The 19,841-nt window shown below is 35.9% G+C and overlaps 1 protein-coding gene and 1 non-coding gene across 2 annotated transcripts; both read right to left on the bottom strand.

Annotated features, from left to right (window-relative positions):
• Nucleotides 1-2,084: 2,084 nt before the first annotated feature.
• LOC145625197 (uncharacterized) lies at nt 2,085-7,661 on the bottom strand. Its single transcript, XM_081678272.1, has 2 exons — nt 7,149-7,661; nt 2,085-2,777 (listed from the first exon to the last, which is right to left on the bottom strand). Exons 1-2 carry the CDS (start codon nt 7,659-7,661, stop codon nt 2,085-2,087), a joined length of 1,206 nt encoding a protein of 401 aa, XP_081534398.1.
• A 9,089-nt stretch (nt 7,662-16,750) lies between these two features.
• Nucleotides 16,751-16,857, bottom strand: LOC145626050 (small nucleolar RNA R71). Its single transcript, XR_014110922.1, has one exon. It is a non-coding gene; the product is annotated as a small nucleolar RNA R71 (small nucleolar RNA).
• Nucleotides 16,858-19,841: the final 2,984 nt, after the last annotated feature.

The raw sequence follows: 19,841 nt of genomic DNA, 5'->3' as shown, positions 1-19,841 counted from the left end.
ACCGGAACATCATTAAAGAAACACAAGTTGAGAGTTTTGAATGACTCCGCGGTTGGCCAACCAATCCGCTGCTCGATTTCCATCATGGTAAACAGAGAGCTTCCCTTTGTGAGGCATTTTAAAGGGAGGAATGCTATGTATTTACAAATACATAACAATGATTAAAATATTCTAAAAACACATGGTAAAGAGAGAAAAGAGGAGAGAGATTGGAAGAGGAAGGTTTGTAGGTGGACCCCACCTATTTTTTGGTCAAATTATCTCATGTGATGAGGGACCACATGCTGATTGTTCCACTGTAAGCTTATATAGTACCATTGAATCTTCAGTGGTACTATTTATGCATAAATTTGATACAACTAAATGCATATATAATACCGCTATATGAATATATAGTATCATCGTATGCTCAGTGGTATTATTTATTTGATCATCCAATGATACCACTCTCTTACATATATGTAGTTACATGAATGCCCTTTGTTATGCATTTCTACATGCATAACATTCCTCCATTACTATTTCCTCTCCCTTTGTTATTCACCTTTGTTAGTAAGTGGCCCGGACGATGTCCTGGGTTGTTACTTTGAACCAACCACCCCAGCTGATTACTAACTGCACATGCGCATGATGAGGAATTAGAAATGGAGGAAAGTTATGCATTTACTAATGCATAACATTGATTAAAATATTATAAAAACACATGGTAGAGAGAGAAAAGAGGAGAGAGATAGGAAGAGAGAGGCATGTAGGTGGACCTAGGGGTGTTCATAAATCGGTCCGTACCGAAAAAATGGACCGGACCACCCCGGACCGGACCAAACCGAATTAATCGGTCTGGTCTTCGGGTCTTGAAATTCATTTTTCCGGTCTTCGGTCCGGTCCGGTCCAAAACCCTATAAAAACCGGTTTTGGACCGGACCAATTTTTTTTATAAAAAATATGTGTGAAACCTTAAATAACGTTTAAAATTATCCTTAATAAGCTTAGAATACTTTAATTTTATAAGTTTTTTTGCACTAAACATACAAAAAAGACGCAAAAATGACGTTACAATATCGTTTTTCCAATATTTTTTTTGTGTTTTCCTTGACTTTATTAAAAATTAATATTCTTTTTAAAAAAATTCTTAAATCGGTCCAAAATGGTCCGGTTCGGGTTTTGGACCGATTCTTTCGGTCCGGTCCGGGTTCGGTCCTAACTTAATCGGTCCGGCCTTCGGTTCTTAAAATTCTAATTTTCGGTATTCGGTCTTATCCGGGTTGGTCCGGTCCGGTCCGGTCTTGGACCGATGAACAGCCCTAGGTGGACCACACCTATTTTTTGATCGGATTGTATCACGTGATGGGGGACCACATGCTGATTGTTCCACTGAAAGTTTATATAGTACCATTGAATCCCCAGTGGTACTATTTATGCATAAATTTAGTACGACTGAATGCATATATAATACCATTATGTGCACATATAGTATCACTGTATATTCAATGGTACCATTTGATCATCCAATGATATCAGAATATTTATTCGTTTGTACATATGCATAATTACATGAATACCCTTTGTTATGCATTTCTAAATGCCTAACATTCCTCCCTTTAAAATTCCTCGCGCATGATTAGCTTTAGTCGATAACAAAGGGACTAGGTAACAAGTACCACTCTCTTTAATGCCACAATATCAATCTTAATTAACCAATAACTTGTTAGAGAATATTGACAATTGGGATTGAATCGGAATAATATAAGAAAGCAAAAGGATGAAATTTATAAAGCAAAAGATTATCACAATAATATTAGTATACAACTTATTAAATTCTAAATTGAACATATGCTATATGACATAAAGTAACATATATAGACATATAACGATTAATGACCCATTGACAAATACATCAAATAACCAGCTTCCTTTTTTTTTCTTTTTTTTTGAAGAAAATAACTAGCTTCCTAATCTTCAACAAATAAAATGCTTAATACTCCGTCATTAAAAAAAAAAAAAAATGCTGAACACAATAAAATGGAGAATTACTGGAACTACTACACTTTTCTCAACAATGCGAGAGTGTACGATGTTGGGAATAATTAAACTTGTTCTACGGCCTTCTCGTCGTTAACGCAAGCACAACAAAGATAATTGCTGAAAAATGACCGCAAAGTGGGATGATTGATGACGAAATTGACTAGGAAGTTATGGGTATGAGTAAGGATCAGAATCGCCATCACAGAACTCCAAACTACGGAAGTATACATTAGTGTAACTAGTAGAGTCGACCACCGATAATCAGCCAACATTCTAATTGACGTAATATAAGTCATAGCTATTGCTGAAACTGCAATCCACATTGTTATCCTCAAAACTCTGACGAAGATTCTGCTATAAGGAAGACCGCCTATGAGGAGAATGATGACACTTAGTGATGAAGCTAGTGCGATTGTGTTTGATACCAATAAATGTAACGATCGGTCACTAGGGCTAACGCAGAATTCGAAAGCCATGGCTGCTATCACGGATGCTGCCACCATTAGTGCATTACTTTGGTCCTTTACCTGCTTTTCTCTATTTCTGATTTTTTCCGCGTCTTTTGCCCTTAATGCTTTGGCGTTCTCAAGGGCAGGCCCAATCTCATCACCATTAGGCCACTTTTTTGTAACTTCACGACACCAACACATTTTTATCACTTTTCTTCTTAGCAAGTGACAATCCAAAGCTGTTAAACCTTTTTTGTTTACAGAGCTTACTTCAATCCTATTCTGCTTTAGCAATAGCTTTACCATCTGTTGAAATTATAAATAGAGATGAGAATGTGGAAAGAACTTTTTATGTATTCATTCCATTAAAATCTGTACTACATATAACACATATATACTGCAAAATCAATCCATCTATAATCTATATCTATATCTATACTTATTAGTATTTAAAAACTATAACCAAGAAACTAAGAAAGACACATGTCTCCATCCATTCTATTACACTTCTCTAACCATAGTGACACATGTCATCTTACACTATTAATTTTTAATTACACCATTTTTTTTTTTTTAATTCTTTCATTAAACTTATACTTCATCTTTCATACACACTTCATCCCTCCCCTTTAATTCAACCTTTTCCTATTCTCTTTTTAATTTTAGCCCTTCCACCTTCTATTTAAGCCTCTTTTTCGATTAAAGTTCTAAAATTTTAATTTCTTTAATCATGTTTCCGATTACATATTATACCCTATAATAACTTACTGATATTTCCTCACGCACTTATCTCTCAATACAGTTTTTCCGATTACATATTATACCCTATAATGACTTACTGATATTTCCTCACTTATCTCTCAATACAATTTTATATGAATAACCCGTGCATTGCACGGGCCAGAAGGCTAGTTATATACTAAAAACACATCAGTAATAATGACATATGTCATTTTTTTTGGTGTGTCTTTAGTATATTAAATTAAAAAAAAAAATGAATCAATTATATGTATTTGTTGATTTAGATTTCATTTGTACATGTCGTTGATTAATGAATTGATTTGTTTCAAAAAAAAAAAAAATATTTGTAAAATTTATTTACTATATATGAGCAATGATATTTACTTATTTTTTTTATATTAACTTCAATTAACTAATATGAAAAATATAATCACAAAAATAATCTTTGTAAAATAAAATTAAAATTAAAAAAAATACAATCTTATACTATAAGTTTATGTCTGGCAAACATAATATCTGCTTCAAGGATACAATTGGATAGACAAAAGTCCAATGTCTAAAAATTAAACAAGACATTACAATATATAATCACTGAATAAGTATAGATTTTTTCATCAAAACTCATATCCTCTCTCTTTTTTAATTCTTTTTTATGGTTTTTTAGGGATTTATTTTATTTTATTTATTTTTTTTGTTCCTATAATAAATTTTAATTTTTATCTTTCTATATTCAGCTAATATAGATTTTCTTATATGGTCGAAACATTAAAATTTTAATTAAGCAAGATATTCCATGTTCCATTATGTCAAATACTTCATTTTTATAACATTAAATCGATAATAAATAATGATAATAACTGTGTATGGCACGAGATTTAACCAACTTAAGTTAAAAATAAAGTGTAAAATTAAGCTAAAAGTAAGGAACATGACTATCTTAGATCATGCCTCACATTAATCCACTAAACCCACTACTCTTATGATTCCACTAACACAAACTAATTACTGAGGATTTTATTTTTTTTCTTTTCTTTTTGAAATAAACTAATTTCTTAGGATATTATATAATCATATATATACATAAGGATTTAAATAATCACAAGCAATTTGAAGCAAATATTCAAATATCTTTCGCACTCATTTATGCATGCAAATCAATTTCAGAACACATTTGATCTATTTCTTCTGTCATCTTTTGTTTCCAAGAATTTTGTCATAAACCACCTAATAAAACCTAGATTTGTGATAAACTACGTAATTAAAAAAATGTTGTAAGAAAATACGTTTTACAAAAATAATGTTGTGAAATACTATATATGGGTGGATTTCCACCATTGACATAATTTTCCAACGTTGATTCACTGCACCTTAAAACACCCTCGAAACCACCACTTTCATCCCCAAACCAACACAGTCGGCTTGAAAATGCCTACAGTATGCCAAAACCACCCTCCAACCCCAATACTACCACCTCGTCTTACCCCACAAACCAACATTCCGTTGCCCGAACCGACCCCACCAACTTGAAATATCCCGGCCCCAACCATCCCAAAATTAGCCTTACCAGTTACCACCTTGAAAACAAATCCTCGCGCAGGTGGTTTCAATTAAGGGGTGTTTTGAAGTAGGTCAATACTGGAAGATTAGATCAACGTTGAACATCCGGTCAATATTTTATTATATTTTATCTTTTATTAGATACTTTCTTACAATATTTTTTTATTAGGTTTTTTTCTAATAAAATTTGGGCTTTATTAATTAATAAGTGGTTTATGACATAAAAACTTGTTTCCGAACATTTATCAATTAGTATTATATACTCCTGGATCATGGTACTCCGTACCCTATATACTTGAGTTATTTTTGCCAAAGTCTTACATTATTTTGGTTAAAACCTTGTGTTATTTTGCTAAAGTAATATGTTATTCACTTATTTACTTCAACATCATGCATTTATAAAAATAACATGTACTTATTTAAAAAATAACATATATAGTTGAAATAATAAGAGGTTCACATCAAAATACACATGAATTTTATAAATGTAGAGTACAACGAAATGATAATATTGAAAAAAAAAACAACATGAAAATATAAAATAACATATGATTATTTAAAATAACATGTATATAAATTAAAATAACAAAAGTTTATATTAAAATAACATGAATTTTATAAACCTGGAGCGGTACTCCAGGGGTAGCATAGAATTTGCGAACATCTATATACATAGTATATACTTCTAGGCTTCGTTAGCAATAATAAAAGAATTATGTAGTTTATATTAGAAATTTATATATGACATCAAACATAACAAGACTATAAAAATATGTTTTTTTAAAAAAAAAAAAAAAATAATTGTAAAGTGTACTGTGAATAGTACTCAATGTCAATGCATATAGGGGCCGAGTCTATTTAGGCAATGACCAATCAAAAAGCACTTCAAATTCAATGAAAAGGTTGGTAAGTCATAATTAATTATTGGCCGCAGCCTAGCAGACATACCATGATCAGGCTAAGTTGAATTACTTCCCCGGTTTTAATTGATGACACACTTGCTTTAAAAAGAATTACATAAGGAGTACAAGTATGAAAGTTTAATTTGTTTCCTTATTAGGAAATTAAATATTAGGATGTGAGATGAAAGAAACTATATTAAGACTATAGACCCTGTTCTCTTCACTTTAATTTTGCTCAACTGAAATTATTTTTACTGAAATAAAATTATTTTTGCTGAATTTAAATTATTTTTGCTGAATTTAAATTATTTTTACTGAACTTAAATTATTTTTACTGAACTGAAATTATTTTTGCTGAACTGAAATTATTTTTTTTTATTTTCTATTATAATTTTTCTTTAAGAAAACTGAATTTTACTGAACTGAACTTATTTTTACTGAACTGAAATTATTTTTACTTAATATTATTTTTTCTTAAGGTGAATAGAACACGGCCATGTTTGATTCACTTTATTTAAGTATTTTATTACATAGTTCATTAGCTAGATCAATCATATCTATCTGAAAACAATTAACCTCAAATATGATCAGGAAAAAAAAATTCAAATAAGATAATAATAATAAATAAATATGTATATATGTAAATAAAATTCATATGAGTAACTTATCATGTTATGTGCAGTTTGTTTTTTTATTATTCTCTATGTATTTTAATAAGTGTTACACTACGACCGACACATAGTTTTAGGCAATTTAATTGAGTTAAGAGTGTGTTAAGTATAATAAGAGGTAAGTAAACTAATTGGAGTATTAAAAAAAATGTTAAAGAAAGATAGTGGGGATAGAATATGGCTAAAATACTAAGTTTGGTCCAAAATCAACACCCTTGCAATATTTCGTCCATATCTTAATTAATAAGATCTAGCAATGATATTGACTCGATTTCAATTGGATTGGAAAGTAGATTTTTAAAGATTACCAACGATATATATTAGTATTTGTTTTAATCCGAGTTTAGAATCAAAAAATTATGGCAAAAAACAAAATTTCAAAAAACTGGAAATAAAATTATAAGGGATGGAAACGCTTAGAATTTCAAATCTCCTAGGGACTTTCGAAAATTCTAGGCGTTTCTCCCCTAGAGTTTTGAAAAAATTAGGCGTTTCACCTCCATAAAAAAAAAACGACTTTAATTCCAGCGATGTGTCCGATAACCTTGCCCTCGGTCGGTGGTGATTTATTGGGAGGAGAGAATGTTAGATTGAGTTAGAAAATGGAATACACGTGAGGGTATGTTTGTCCATTCATATTTAAATGTGGGCATTACCCGGTAAAATAAGTATGTTGTTTAGCTTGTCACATTAATAATGTATGTAATTTATGTATGAAGATGCATAATTATTTAATTAGGGCATGTTACGTATTAAAATCTAAGCCTAAAAAATAATATTGTTGGAAGAGAAGTGGTAAATTTTACCTCAACCTGTTTATCAATTACTGCAAGGTGCAAGATAGTATTGCCATCACTATCCTCGGAGTTGATGAGCAACTCTAGATCGATCTCATCTTTGTGATTCAACAAAAGCAACAAAGCTTCCATCTGATTGTGCTTGACGCACAAATGTAAAACAGTTTCACCACTCTTGGTAAGCTCTCGAATTGCTTGAGGTTCTTCACTATGAAAAGTTTCAAGCACATCAATTTTACCATGTATAGCAGCTACATGAACTGGGGTCATCCCATCTTCATCGTGTGCAAAACGCATAGTTGAATTCGCTTCGAGTACGGTTTTGACAAAATCTAAGTGCCCCATTTTAGCAGCTACATGTAATGGAGACTGCGTGTATCGGCCTCTTTCGATAGTGCATCGTTCGAGGATAAGTGCATCTTCTTGGAGCAAGTTGTTTAGGGAATGCACATCTCCCTTAAGGGCTGCATCATATAGCCTTGCCATGGCATTTGGCTGGCTTCTTTGTGTTTGTACTTCCATATTTTTTGTGTTTCTTGTTACTACTCAAAGCTAGCTAGCTAGTATGTAATGCACTAGCAAGGGTTAGTTGCTTTGTAGCTTTAATATGGGGATATATATATATAGAGAGCATATGGTATTATTACGGTTAGTTGGGAATGAGGAAGATGTATGTACTCCCTTAGTCATCTTTTAAGGCTAGCATATCCATTTCGTTGGGACATACTCCCATCATATTAAAACAAACATTTTACATAGTTAAATTTTTCATTATTCAAATATTTTACTCTGTTCACCTTTACTCATTATTACTGAAATAAAATTAATATTACCAAACTGAAATTGTTTTTTTTAATGATTTTCTATTATGTTTCTTTCTTAAATTTACTGAATTTTACTAAACTGAACTTGTTTTTAATGAACTGAAAATATTTTTACTGAATTGAACTTATTTTTGTTAAATTGAATTTTTTTTTTACTGATATTTTTTAAAGGTGAATTGAACAGGGCCACAAATTATGGAAACTATATAACAGCAGATATCAATACATATCTCAACTCCATCCATTTCCGTAAAGGGACAAATTACGCGTTTTAGAAGGAAGGTGAATAATATTGTGGGTTAAGGAGTTTGACAAAAATACCAATGTTTAGTCTATTTAGAAATGCTGGGTTGCGGCATTTTGACTATTTTTTATGATTTATACAAAAGAAATAAAATAACTTTGACCAACTTTTATGATTTATACTTCCTCCGTTTTCTTTTACTTGCAACACTTCCCTAAAAAGGAAATGTCACAATACTTGCAACACACTATAAAATAGGGGTGAGCAAATCGGGTACCCAGTCAAAATTTTAGGACCCGGACCCGGAATTGGTTGGAACCGGGTCTTAAAATTCGGAACCGGAATTGGAATTGGTTCAACTGGGTCCTAAAATTTAGGATTTGGAATTGGAACCACCGGGTACCGGTTCCGGGTACCCACTGATGTAAATAATTATTAAAATATAATATAAATTATGATACTTATTTAAGTTTATTTTCATTTTTAGCGCTTAACTCTTGTATTTATATGTATAATAAGATATTTTATTTATGTTCGGTATTAAAAATAATTTTTAATTTTACTAACTAGATACATTTAACATAATTTAGTTTTAACAAAAACTTATTTAGTGTAGTATATGTTAATTAACCGGGTACCCAACCGGTTTCGGGTACAAAAAATCAAGAATTGGAATTGGAACCGGTTGAAACCACCACAGCTTAATCTTGACTGAACTCTTCGGGTCACACCCAAGCAACTAACGAACCGAAGCGACGAATTAATTATGAATTAATTAATAAGTCAACCAAGTAATTAATATTTAGACGTTGGGAATTTGAGCTTAGAGCGTCGAAACCGAACGTCGGAAGTCGAGTCGAAAAATGGTAAAAGACGAGACATGAAAATAATAATAAATCAACAAAGACCAAAATACCCCTAGCATCGGAATGCCCCGAGCAAACCGAGTGCTTAGGGCATTTGACCTAGCATGGTGGCTAGCATGGGCACCAAGCCGAGCCTAGGCTGGCTGGTGCGTGCTAGCACACCAAGGCTAGCATCGCAATACTAGGCACATCCTAGTGCGTGCTAGCGCTGCTAAGGGGCTGCCTTGTGCGCGCATTGGCTAGCAGCCATGCCGCAACAAGCCGCAGCAGCATGGCTGGGCCATTGCGCGCATGCTAGCACTGCTGGGCAGCCACGGCATGGCAGCCCACCTTGGGTGCCTTGGTGCCCAAGTGTGGGTGCCACGTGGCGCAAAGTGAGAGGAGCTTGAGGGGGTGTGTTGGCCGGTTTTTGGAGAGGGAGTACCCGGAATTGAAACCACCGAGTCCAATTCCGGCTCCGGACCCACCGGTTCCTAACCGATTTCAATTCCAATTCCGGGTACCCGGAACTTTTGCTCACCCCTACTATAAAAGGAAAGTTACTTTAGGGAAAAACTATACTATTTCTCTTATTTAAAGCACATGGCCCACTAAATTACACTCCTAACAACCACTCACCCCATTTTAAAGTTTATTATATCATGTAAATTCCACCTTTCCTAATTACTGCGCTAAAGGGTGTGTTGCATCTAAAAGAAAATGGAGGAAGTACTATTTATGATCTTATTATATTTGTCTTAGTTTATATTTTCCAAATATTAAAAAAAAAAAATTATAAATAATTTTCAATTTTACATAGCTAAAGATATTAATGGTCAAGACGCTTATTTGAGACTACGCAAATACAAAGTGAGTTGAATTTTCAAATGCCATATATATTATATACACACACAAACACAAACACACACACACACTAGTTCAAAACACATGCTTTGCACGGTTTTACAATAATATTTCATTATTCATTTATTAGAAACGATACAAAATGAAATTATTGTAAGTGAAAAAAACGTATAAGAAAAAAGGTACAATAATAAGCATTGTGATATACCATAAGATTACCCTTATAATATTAATATTATTCATGAAATATCGCCTTTCATTATAATAAATAAGCATTGTGATATACCATAAGGTACTCTTATATTATAATTAATATTTTATCATAGTATTTTATAAGGGTAATGTTTCGTAATACTCCCCCCCCCCTTTTTTATTTGCATCACTTGTGTAGTTGTGTGAGTGAGTGAATAAATTCATAATTTTATACTTAGTATTTAAAAACACAAATCACAATCATTCACATGCCACATGTCACCATAAATCACTTTCCTTAATTAATATTTACTTTTTGTATTCCCTAGCTTTTAATATAATTTTTTTAAAGCAAAAAATTTAATGTTCAAGTTTTTATTATGCATTCCATAACTTGCAAATTTATGTAAGAAAATGAAGTATGAATTTCAGTTCTGTAAAAATAATTTTAATTCAGTAAAAATCAGTAAAATTAAAGAAAAAATATAACAGAAAATCAGTACAAATAATTCCAGTTCAGCAAAAATAATTTCATTTCAGTAAAAATTAATTTCAGTTCATTAAAAATAATTTAAATTCAGCAAAAATAATTTCAGTTCAGTAAAAATAATTTCAGTTTAGGAAAAATAATATCAAATAAGCAAAAATAAGGTGAAGTCAACGAGGCCTTATTATATTAAGATAAAAGATTTCACAAATCTTTCTAAAAAAAATAAAATTGGACAACTATAAACCAAAAATCCACAAAGTCTTATATGTGGTTAGCCACACGGTGTGACCATTATAAGGGTTACTTCATTAGTATTATAGGGGGTTACTCATTCAGTTTTACAGAGGTTACTTCATCAGTGTTATTTGGGGTTACCTAGGGGTTACTTGGTCAGTATTATAGGGGTTACTTGGTCAGTATTATATGAGTTACTTTATTCTTTTACAATTGGTCACATGGTGTGACCAGCCACACACAAGACGTACTGAAATCATATTCTTAAAATATATAAAACCCAAAATCATATTCTTAAAATAGTTTGTAACCTTTTTTACAACAAGAAAAATTATTGCTCAAAATTTTTTTTCCTAATTTTGTTTTAGTTGTGTAGAAGCTACAACTAAAAATTAAAATCAAACCAACATATCACATATTTTTATTCCTCGACTAATTTATAATTACAATAAACTACTTATCAATCAATAATCTATAACTGTAGATTACCGTGGATGACATGGGATCTAACCTAGTATAGAATAAAGTGATCACCACCCTTTATATATGATAGTTTAATTAAGACCAAAACTAAATGCATGTTTTAAACTAAATAAATCCACGCTTATTGAAACGCTTTGAAAAATTCACTAAACCGATTATAGTAAAAATCGACGACCATTCTAACCTCAAATTATTGGTTTCAAAGACCTAAACATGCTTATATTTAAAATGCAGTCATATAATTATGTTTTTGTCGTCTTCTCAAAATTACTAAAATAGAGTATAAAATATATTCTCGGACTTTAACTGTAACCTTAACCTTTTAGTTGACTTCGTCCTTTAACAATAATGACGGTAGCAACTCTAAATCGCACAGCTCATCAAAATATTAAATTCATAGAGACAAACTTGGTCTAGAAAACGAGAGAAAAGCCCACATGTAACATTCCTACACTATAACAACACATTTTGAGGAACTCCTAAAACCATACAACAAAGCCGGTTAAACTCATTTACAAATCAACCCAAAAATTCTCTAGTGAGAGAAAGTAAGTTTTAGTGAGAGGAAATTCTCTCTGCTTTAGTTCGACTTTTAGTTCTCAAGTTCTCTTATCTTCCTTTTCTCCTTTATTCTAAAGTTTCTTTCTATTCTCTAATCTACTGGTACGATGAGTGATCGTATCATTCCCAATACTTTTGTGTACCCTCACCGAATTGTAGGGTTTGAACTGCTTCCTCCTCACTTTGAGACAAGTTTTCTAAGCTGGGATTTCGTGGTTATTGGTCGTTTTTGGGATGCGCGTGTGTTTTCTCTTGAACTGGTTCAGCGTTTAGTGTCTAGATACTGGAACCTCCGAGGTCCTGTAGTTGTTTTTCCTTATGATAATGACTTTATTTTCTTTTGCACAAATGATGAAGATGCTTTCGACCTTGACAATCAAGGATGGGTACACCTTAAAGGTAGTCTTATGGTGTTACAACGACTCCGTGGATATTCTGTTCCGGAAAACCTTAATTTGAATTTAGCTGATATGTGGGTGACGGTTACCGGACTTCCAATTCGTTATTCTACTCCTCGGGTGGCGGCATCGGTGCTGGCTCATGTTGGGGATGTGACCATGGAAGAAGAACTTCGAGGTGAGTTTCCAATTCCTCGTCCTAGAGTTAAATTATTGGTTGACTTATCTCTACCTTTGATTGCAGGTTGTTATTTTCCTACCTATGATAATCGTGCCACGTGGGTTCGATTTAAATACGAGGGTATTTATAGATTTTGTAAAAAGTGTGGTTTTGTCGGACATGGTCGGACTACGTGTACTAAGGAACAAGATGAGGTCAGTTTCCATCTTGAACGTCGCTTTCGTAGGCTCCACGACAGAGGCACACGTGCTTTATTTGGTCCTACGGATGTTCCTTTATATTCCAATGTTATTCGGGGAATTAATCCTAATCCTGAGAATTGGACTACGGAGTTATGGTTTGGACATCATGATGATGAGGACCCATCTGAGTATTTGGGGGATTCACACCCTTCAGATAGGGATATCTTTGGTGCGGGAAGTTTGGAATCACCTACAGTTGGACAGCTTCCTCCTCGGTCTCTACCGGGTTTGTTTCCGTCAGCAGCGCCTGGTGTTTTTCGTGGTGAGCAGGATGAAGTGTGGAGGCGGAATTTGGGTATTAATCGTGCAATTAGGGAGGAATTTGAGACTCCGACGGTGCCTCAACCACCGCCTGCTCCGCCACGGCCAAGGTAGCCCATGTTGTTTTCTCACTGTGCAGATTATCGTGGCACTTGGCAAAATCAGTCGACACATGTCAATCATGCCTCTCACATCTGTTCGGTGCGGTGCGGTGCGGTGCGCGTGAGAGTCCTTTGTTGCCTCATGAAATTTTTAGTGCTAATCCTTTATCTTCTGATGCTAGGGAGACATCTGGAACGGTGTATGTTTCATCCGATCAGACTTTATCGGCTTCTTCTTCTGATCCGGGTCAAAATGCTCTTTCTAACCAACAGGTAAATGGCTCGGGTTCTTTAAGAAACTCACGTGATCCTTTAAACTTGGCTGAAAGACTTGATGTGGGTATGGGCCAATCTGGTACTAATGGTTCTCATGGGTTTGGTTCTGACGGCCCAAACTCACGATTTCATCTGGCATGGGCTTCTCTCAACAACAATCTCAACCTTTTTCTTCACTTCTTCAATCTGATCCGTATTATGTGTATCGGGTTTTTGATACCATTCCATCTCGTGTGCCGCAGATGGCTAAACAACACTTCTCTCCGCCGCCTTTAGGACCTTCGGGTCCGTTATACCCGGATCCTTTTGGGGCTGGGCCTAGTAATTGGGTGGATTCTAATATGCTTCACTTTGAACCACCTGAACCAATACATCTCTCAATCCCGTCTCCTTCTCCTTCGTTGGCGGATTCATTCCCCACTCATTCAGCAACTGGTTCGGGTTATATGGCAGACTCATCGCCGCCGGATTTCACCTTTTCTTTGGAATCTGATCAGCAATCAAGGGATTCTGAGGTAAACCATCCTATTTCGGATAACATTATACTAATTTCAGATGATCCTACTCCTATGGATTGCTCTCCACCAATTTCGGTGCACTCATCTTCTGAAGACTCGGTGGCAGAACTCTCTTCCCCACCGATTGCCAGTAAGCAGAAAGGGAAAAAACTCCTGACTTTGAAGTAGAGTAAAAAAGGGGATAAGGTGTGGAACTGGGTGAAGGAGGTGTGTCCGTGTAAGCGCAATTCCGTTTTACAGCAGATCCCAGATCAGGTTGTTGTTCCTTCGGATGCGGGGTTTGTGTGCTTGTCTTTTCTAAAACCGTTTAAGAAGCGCAGGTGTAATGCGGGTTCTTTGGTTTCGGGTGCTAGTGCTGATGATGCTGAGGGTGGGGTGACTCCCCGATCTGAGTCACCAAAGGGATCATGAATATTGCAGCTTGGAACTGTAGGGGTCTTGGTTTGGCGGACTCCCCTAAAGTTCCTTATGTGGTCTCCTTAGTCCGCTCTTTTGATATAGATGTTATATGTTTCTTATGGAAACTTTTGTCTCTGTAGATGATGTGTCTATTTTATATAGTATTTTACCCCCGTCCCTTGGTCATAATTAGTAGTGTTTTTGGCTCTTTAGAGCCACTTTTATTACTAATTGGTGTTTTCCAGTGTTTTCGTAGATTTGGTTGACTTTTGCAGGGATTTATGCTTTTGGAGTATTTTCCCGAGATATTTTGGAGCAATCACGAGCATTGGAGAAACACGACCAGAGTTTATAGCCCAGGGCCGGTTAGAGACATCGAACCGGTGATTAAGGGCTCGGTATAGGTGATACCGGGGCATTTGGACCGAGTATTCAAGACCCAAAGAGGAAACCCAGATTGGCCCGAAGAATTGGAGCCCAATCGAAGTCCAAATAGTGGCCCAAATGATCCGCCCGGCCAAAAAGGCTGGCGCCCGGAGGCGCGCCCGGCCGGGCGGGAGAAGCGCCCGGTGACGCGCCCGGCCGAGCGCGAGATTGCTATTATAGATAAAAAAAGGCGCGCCCGATCGGGCGGTGCCTCGCCCGATCGGGCGCGTGTATATTTAGGAGACGATTAGCGTCGTTTTAATTTGTTTTGGTTTAGGATTTTTGTACGGAGTATAAATACTCCCCCGTAATACGATTTTAGGATATCTTCTTCTTCTCCTCTTTACTCTTTCTTTACTCTCTTAATTATTCTCTTAGAATTCTCTATCTAAACCTTTGTTCTTAATCTACTCTTAATTCCAGATTACTTTTTGGTAACGATTCCTCTTCTCTTAATCTTAGTTATTTATTCTATTCCTTTCATCATGTCTTATTTTATTGCTTTGATTTGTTTAGTTTTTAATATGTGTGAGTAGTTTAATTTCTAGGGTTTATGGGGATCTAATAAATAATATGAAGGGGTAAATTATTGTTGTGGATTATCAATGCTAGATTAATTTCCTATTGATTGATTTAATGCTCTGTGACTAGATTACGCCTATCTTTTATGCATGAGTTTGACAATATTGATTCAAGATTCGAGAGATGAGAATTGATGTTTAGGTCTAGTTTCAATAGGCAGGTTAATTTATAAATGGTTAAGTCGAGATTCGAGAGATGAGATTTAATACCGATAGATTAATTCTGTGATTGTAATACGTAGCGAAAGCCCTTTACAATCTGGTTAATTGATGCATTGATGATTGACTATTATTGATTATTGATATTGCATGATAATTTTCTATTGAATTGTTTTAATGTTTTACAATTGCGGCTTGTAAAAGTAAAGCAATATTAAATTGATGAATCGAGCAGATGTTAATTTGATATTAAAGGCTATTTTCAATAAGAACTTAGATCTAGTAAATTGTGAGAGCCTGTTAGATCTATGTTGATTAATAAATTGCGAGAGCCTGTTAATCGTGTTATTTATGCAATGTCAATGATTGATTACTATGTTTTACCCTGGAGTATTATTTATTGGTGAACCTATGCCCTAGATCCTTTTATATATTGTTTTTTCCCTATTCAATTCTTTGTAGTTTAGTTTCATACTCAATTATAAATATTGGTTACTTAGATAATTTAGATTATACTGATTAATTAGGAGTAAAAAGACTTGTTTCCCTGTGGAGATCGACCCTACTTCCCTATCTACTTTAGTTAGAGGACTTAGGTATTTACTTTTGATTAGGGGATACGACTTTACCCTGTCAAAATTTGGCGCTGTTGCCGGGGAAACGGTTTTATTTTTATTTCTGATTGTTTTTGTAGTCTAGATTATTTCTCTTTTGTCTCAGAGAGCGTTAGTTCTCTGTGACAAATCTCATATTTGCTTCTAGTTTTTGTTTATGCCCAGGTGTTCCAGATCAGGTTATATCCCATTCGATCCTGAGATCGAACGTTCCTTCCATAGACAGAAAAACTTCTACAAGCAAATCCTGGCGGATCCTGGTGATACTAACAATAATCACCGCGATCCTCCGACTGATTCTAGCAATTTAGAGACATCATCAGACACAGAATCAGAGATGGCAGCTCCAAAGAAGCTTAGTGATTATTCACAACCAAAGCTTACGGATTTTCCACATCTCACCCCTACTCCGGCTCTTGATGGGGTTCAATTCGAAATCAAACCTCAATTTATAACGATGATAGAGAGGAAGCAATTCAGTGGAGCCAAGGGTGAAGACCCGAATCTTCACATTGCCGACTATTGTCAATATTGCAACACTATCAGGCAAGCCGGGGTCACTTAAGACCAAATCAGGGAGATTCTCTTTCCCTTTTATTTAACTGGAAAAGCTAAATTGTGGTTCAATGGCTTAAATAGAACTACACTTGGTATAACTGACTGGGAAACTCTTGTTTTGAATTTCTATAACAAGTATTATCCTGCAGAGAGAACAGCAGTACTACGGAGTGCGATTCAGAACTTCGCCCAAGAAGCCGATGAGTCTTTATATGAGGCTTGGGAGAGGTTCAAGGACCTACAAAGAGAATTCCCTCACCATAATTTAGCACAATGGCAGTTAATCCAAGCCTTTTATAACGGCATTGGAAATTCTTCTAGAATAATTTTAGACTCAGCAGCTAGTGGGAGATTCATGAATCTTAATGTTGATGATGCAGGTCAGGTTATTGAAGATATGACGATACACAATTCCCAATATGGGAATCCCAGAGGATTTGCTAACAAAGGGAATCATAGTGTCGACTCTGTATCCTTTTTGCAAGCTCAACTGACCTCAATTTGCCAAAAATTAGATAATCTGAGCACTGCTAACGTAGCTAATGTTTCTGCAATTAATAACAATTCTAATGAGGCTTTCTGTTAAAATTGTGGTATTGTAGGTCATTGGGAGCAGGATTGCAGGAGTTCCGTGGAGCAAGTTAATGCCTTCCAAGCTTATAGGCAGAATAACCCGTACTCCAACACTTACAATCCTGGGTATCGGAATCATCCATACCTTTCCTACCGGAGCACTAATGTTCAAAATCCACCACCACAAGAACCACAGGTGCCACAGCAACAGCAGCAGAAGTATTATCACCCAAATGCTAGCCAGAAGAATCAACCACAACAACTCCCCTCATCTTCCGACCCTTCTTTGGGGGAAATTAGAGCAATGTTGGTCAATATGCAAAAGCACATGGAGAGCAGAGATGCGACAATTGATCAAATTTTAGCGCATAATAAAATTGTAGATAATCAAATTGCGCAACTCTCCGCCACTCTACAAGCACGCCAACAGGGAGCCCTACCGGCACAGCCGACTAGGCCTACGGATCAAGCATTTGCAATTACTCTAAGGAGTGGTTCAAACTATGAAGGGTCCTCTATGCCCAGAGTTGATGAACCTATTTTATTAAATAATGCTAATCTTGATTCCATTAAACCAAACAATGTAGTTGCTAGCCCTGCAGGGTTAGAGGATAATACTAACACATCTAATTCTACATTGCAGGGTAAAACTCCAGAGAAGGTGGCTACTCCAGACAAAGAGAAGAATGCTCAAAAGCCAATTATCAAACTTCCTTTCCCCAATCGTCAATTGAAGACAAACTTGGATAAGCAGTTTGGTAAGTTCCTAGAGGTGGTTAAAGATTTGAAGGTAACAGTTCCCTTTACTGAATTGATCACACAAATCCCCTCATATGCAAAATTTATGAAAGAAATTTTGACGAGAAAAAGGTCTATTAGTGAGGTAGAGACAGTAGCTTTCACTGCAGAGTGTAGTGCCGTACTTCAAAATAAGTCTCCACCTAAATTAAAAAATCCGGGTAGTTTTTCTATCCCTTGTCATATTGGTAATCTCTTGATTGATAATGCATTATGTGATTTGGGTGCTAGCGTTAGCGTCATGCCATTATCTGTGTGTTCTAAGTTGAAAATGGGTAAATTAAAAGCTACCAATATAACTCTGCAAATGGCCGCCCGTTCTTTCAAATACCCCCTAGGTGTTTTAGAGGATGTTCCCGTCAGAGTAGGTAAAATTTATATACCTGTGGATTTTGTTGTTCTTGATATGGCTGAGGATATGCAAACCCCAATTATTTTGGGTAGACCATTCCTTAACACTGCAGGAGCAGTCATAGATGTTAGAAGTGGTAAGTTAACACTATTAGTAGGGGACGATAAAGTGGTTTTTAATCTGAATAATGCCCCTAAAAGCTCCATGACTGAGGAGAAATGTTTCAGTGTTAATGTGGTTGTAAATTATTCTAACAAGCCCCAAGCTCTTGAAAAAGATCCCTTGGAGGCGGTATCTTGTGTTGCATCCCTTTCAGATGAGATAGAAAAATGGCAGAAGGAAGTCGATGCAATAGAAAGAGCACTCTACAATGTTGGTCTTGGTTTCGTGGATGAACAAGTGGAACCGATCGAGCAAGTTGTGCGAATCGAGCCTACAGTATGTGTTCCGCCAGATCGAGTTGCAAGTGTTGAACGCAATGACAATTTGAAGCAACATTCGATCGAAGAAGGGTTTTTAGTGCGTAGCATTGAAGATCCCCCATTCCAAGTCAAGGAGGATCCACCCTTTAAGGCAACTTGGCGTCCCACAGGTTATGTCAGGAAGCCGCATCGCAGCCTAAACATCGCTAGACCGGGTGAGAAACCACCCGATCAAGCGTTAGGTAAAGGGTCCTAGGAATTGTACTTGGTAAGAAGGTCGTGCGGGACCTAGATAAACCAGCGCTTTGCGGGAGGCAACCCGTATTTTTAATGCTTTTTAAATTAGTTTTTCTTTTATTTTTTTTTTCTTATGAGAGGAGAGACGAGGGAATTTAATGAGTTTTATGAGTGTTTGTACAGGTTTGAAGGAAAAGAGTTAGACAACTTTTTTTTGAGAACAGAAGAAAATTAGCATTCCCCGATTTAGTCTCGGGCCCGACCGGGCGAAGCTCGCCCGATCAGGCGCGAGAGCAAGGTTTCAAAAATAAGAAATTTCGCCCGACCGGGCGCGAATTTTGACGTTTACGGACTAATTTGTCCGCCCGATCGGGCAAGCCTCGCCCGACCAGGCGCGAGAAGGGCGAAAAATTTGGACGAAAATTCGCCCGACCGGGCGCGAGATCGAGATGAAAAATCATGTTCAGCTCGCCCGACCGGGCGAGTGGCGCCCGACCGGGCGCGAGAATCAGCCCAGAATTTTCAAGATCGCCCGACCGGACGACCAACCGCCCGACCGGGCGCGAGCAAGTTTCCGCGTCTTTTCTTCTTTCTTTATTCATTTCTTCTTTCCTCCATTACTTTCTCTCTCTAAAACTCAAATTTTCTCTGACTTCTCTCTAAGATTTCTCCTCCATTACCAATCCAAATTCAAAACTATTTACATATTCGTGATCCTCTCTTCATCCTCTTCACTCTCATACAAAAAAATTTCAGTTTTAATTCAGAAAATTTTCGACCTATTTCTTCCACATGGCTACAAAGAGGGCAAGATCTATTTTTGGTAGGAGCTCCAGCTCGAGGGAGGAGTACGACCCAGACTTGCAGCT

Source organism: Chenopodium album, chromosome 3 (assembly GCF_948465745.1).
Source record: "Chenopodium album chromosome 3, dcCheAlbu1.1, whole genome shotgun sequence".
Classification (NCBI taxonomy): Eukaryota; Viridiplantae; Streptophyta; class Magnoliopsida; order Caryophyllales; family Amaranthaceae; genus Chenopodium; species Chenopodium album.
The sequence above is the reverse complement of the archived record's forward strand: the minus strand, read 5'-3'. Positions and strand labels throughout refer to the sequence as shown.

Excerpts from the sequence above, each read along its gene's own strand:
- LOC145625197 (XM_081678272.1), bottom strand. The coding sequence starts at position 7,661 with ATGGAAGTACAAACACAAAGAAGCCAGCCAAATGCCATGGCAAGGCTA. Across the intron at positions 2,778-7,148 it reads TAATTGATAAACAGGTTGAG|ATGGTAAAGCTATTGCTAAA; the intron begins GTAAAATTTACC and ends TAATTTCAACAG.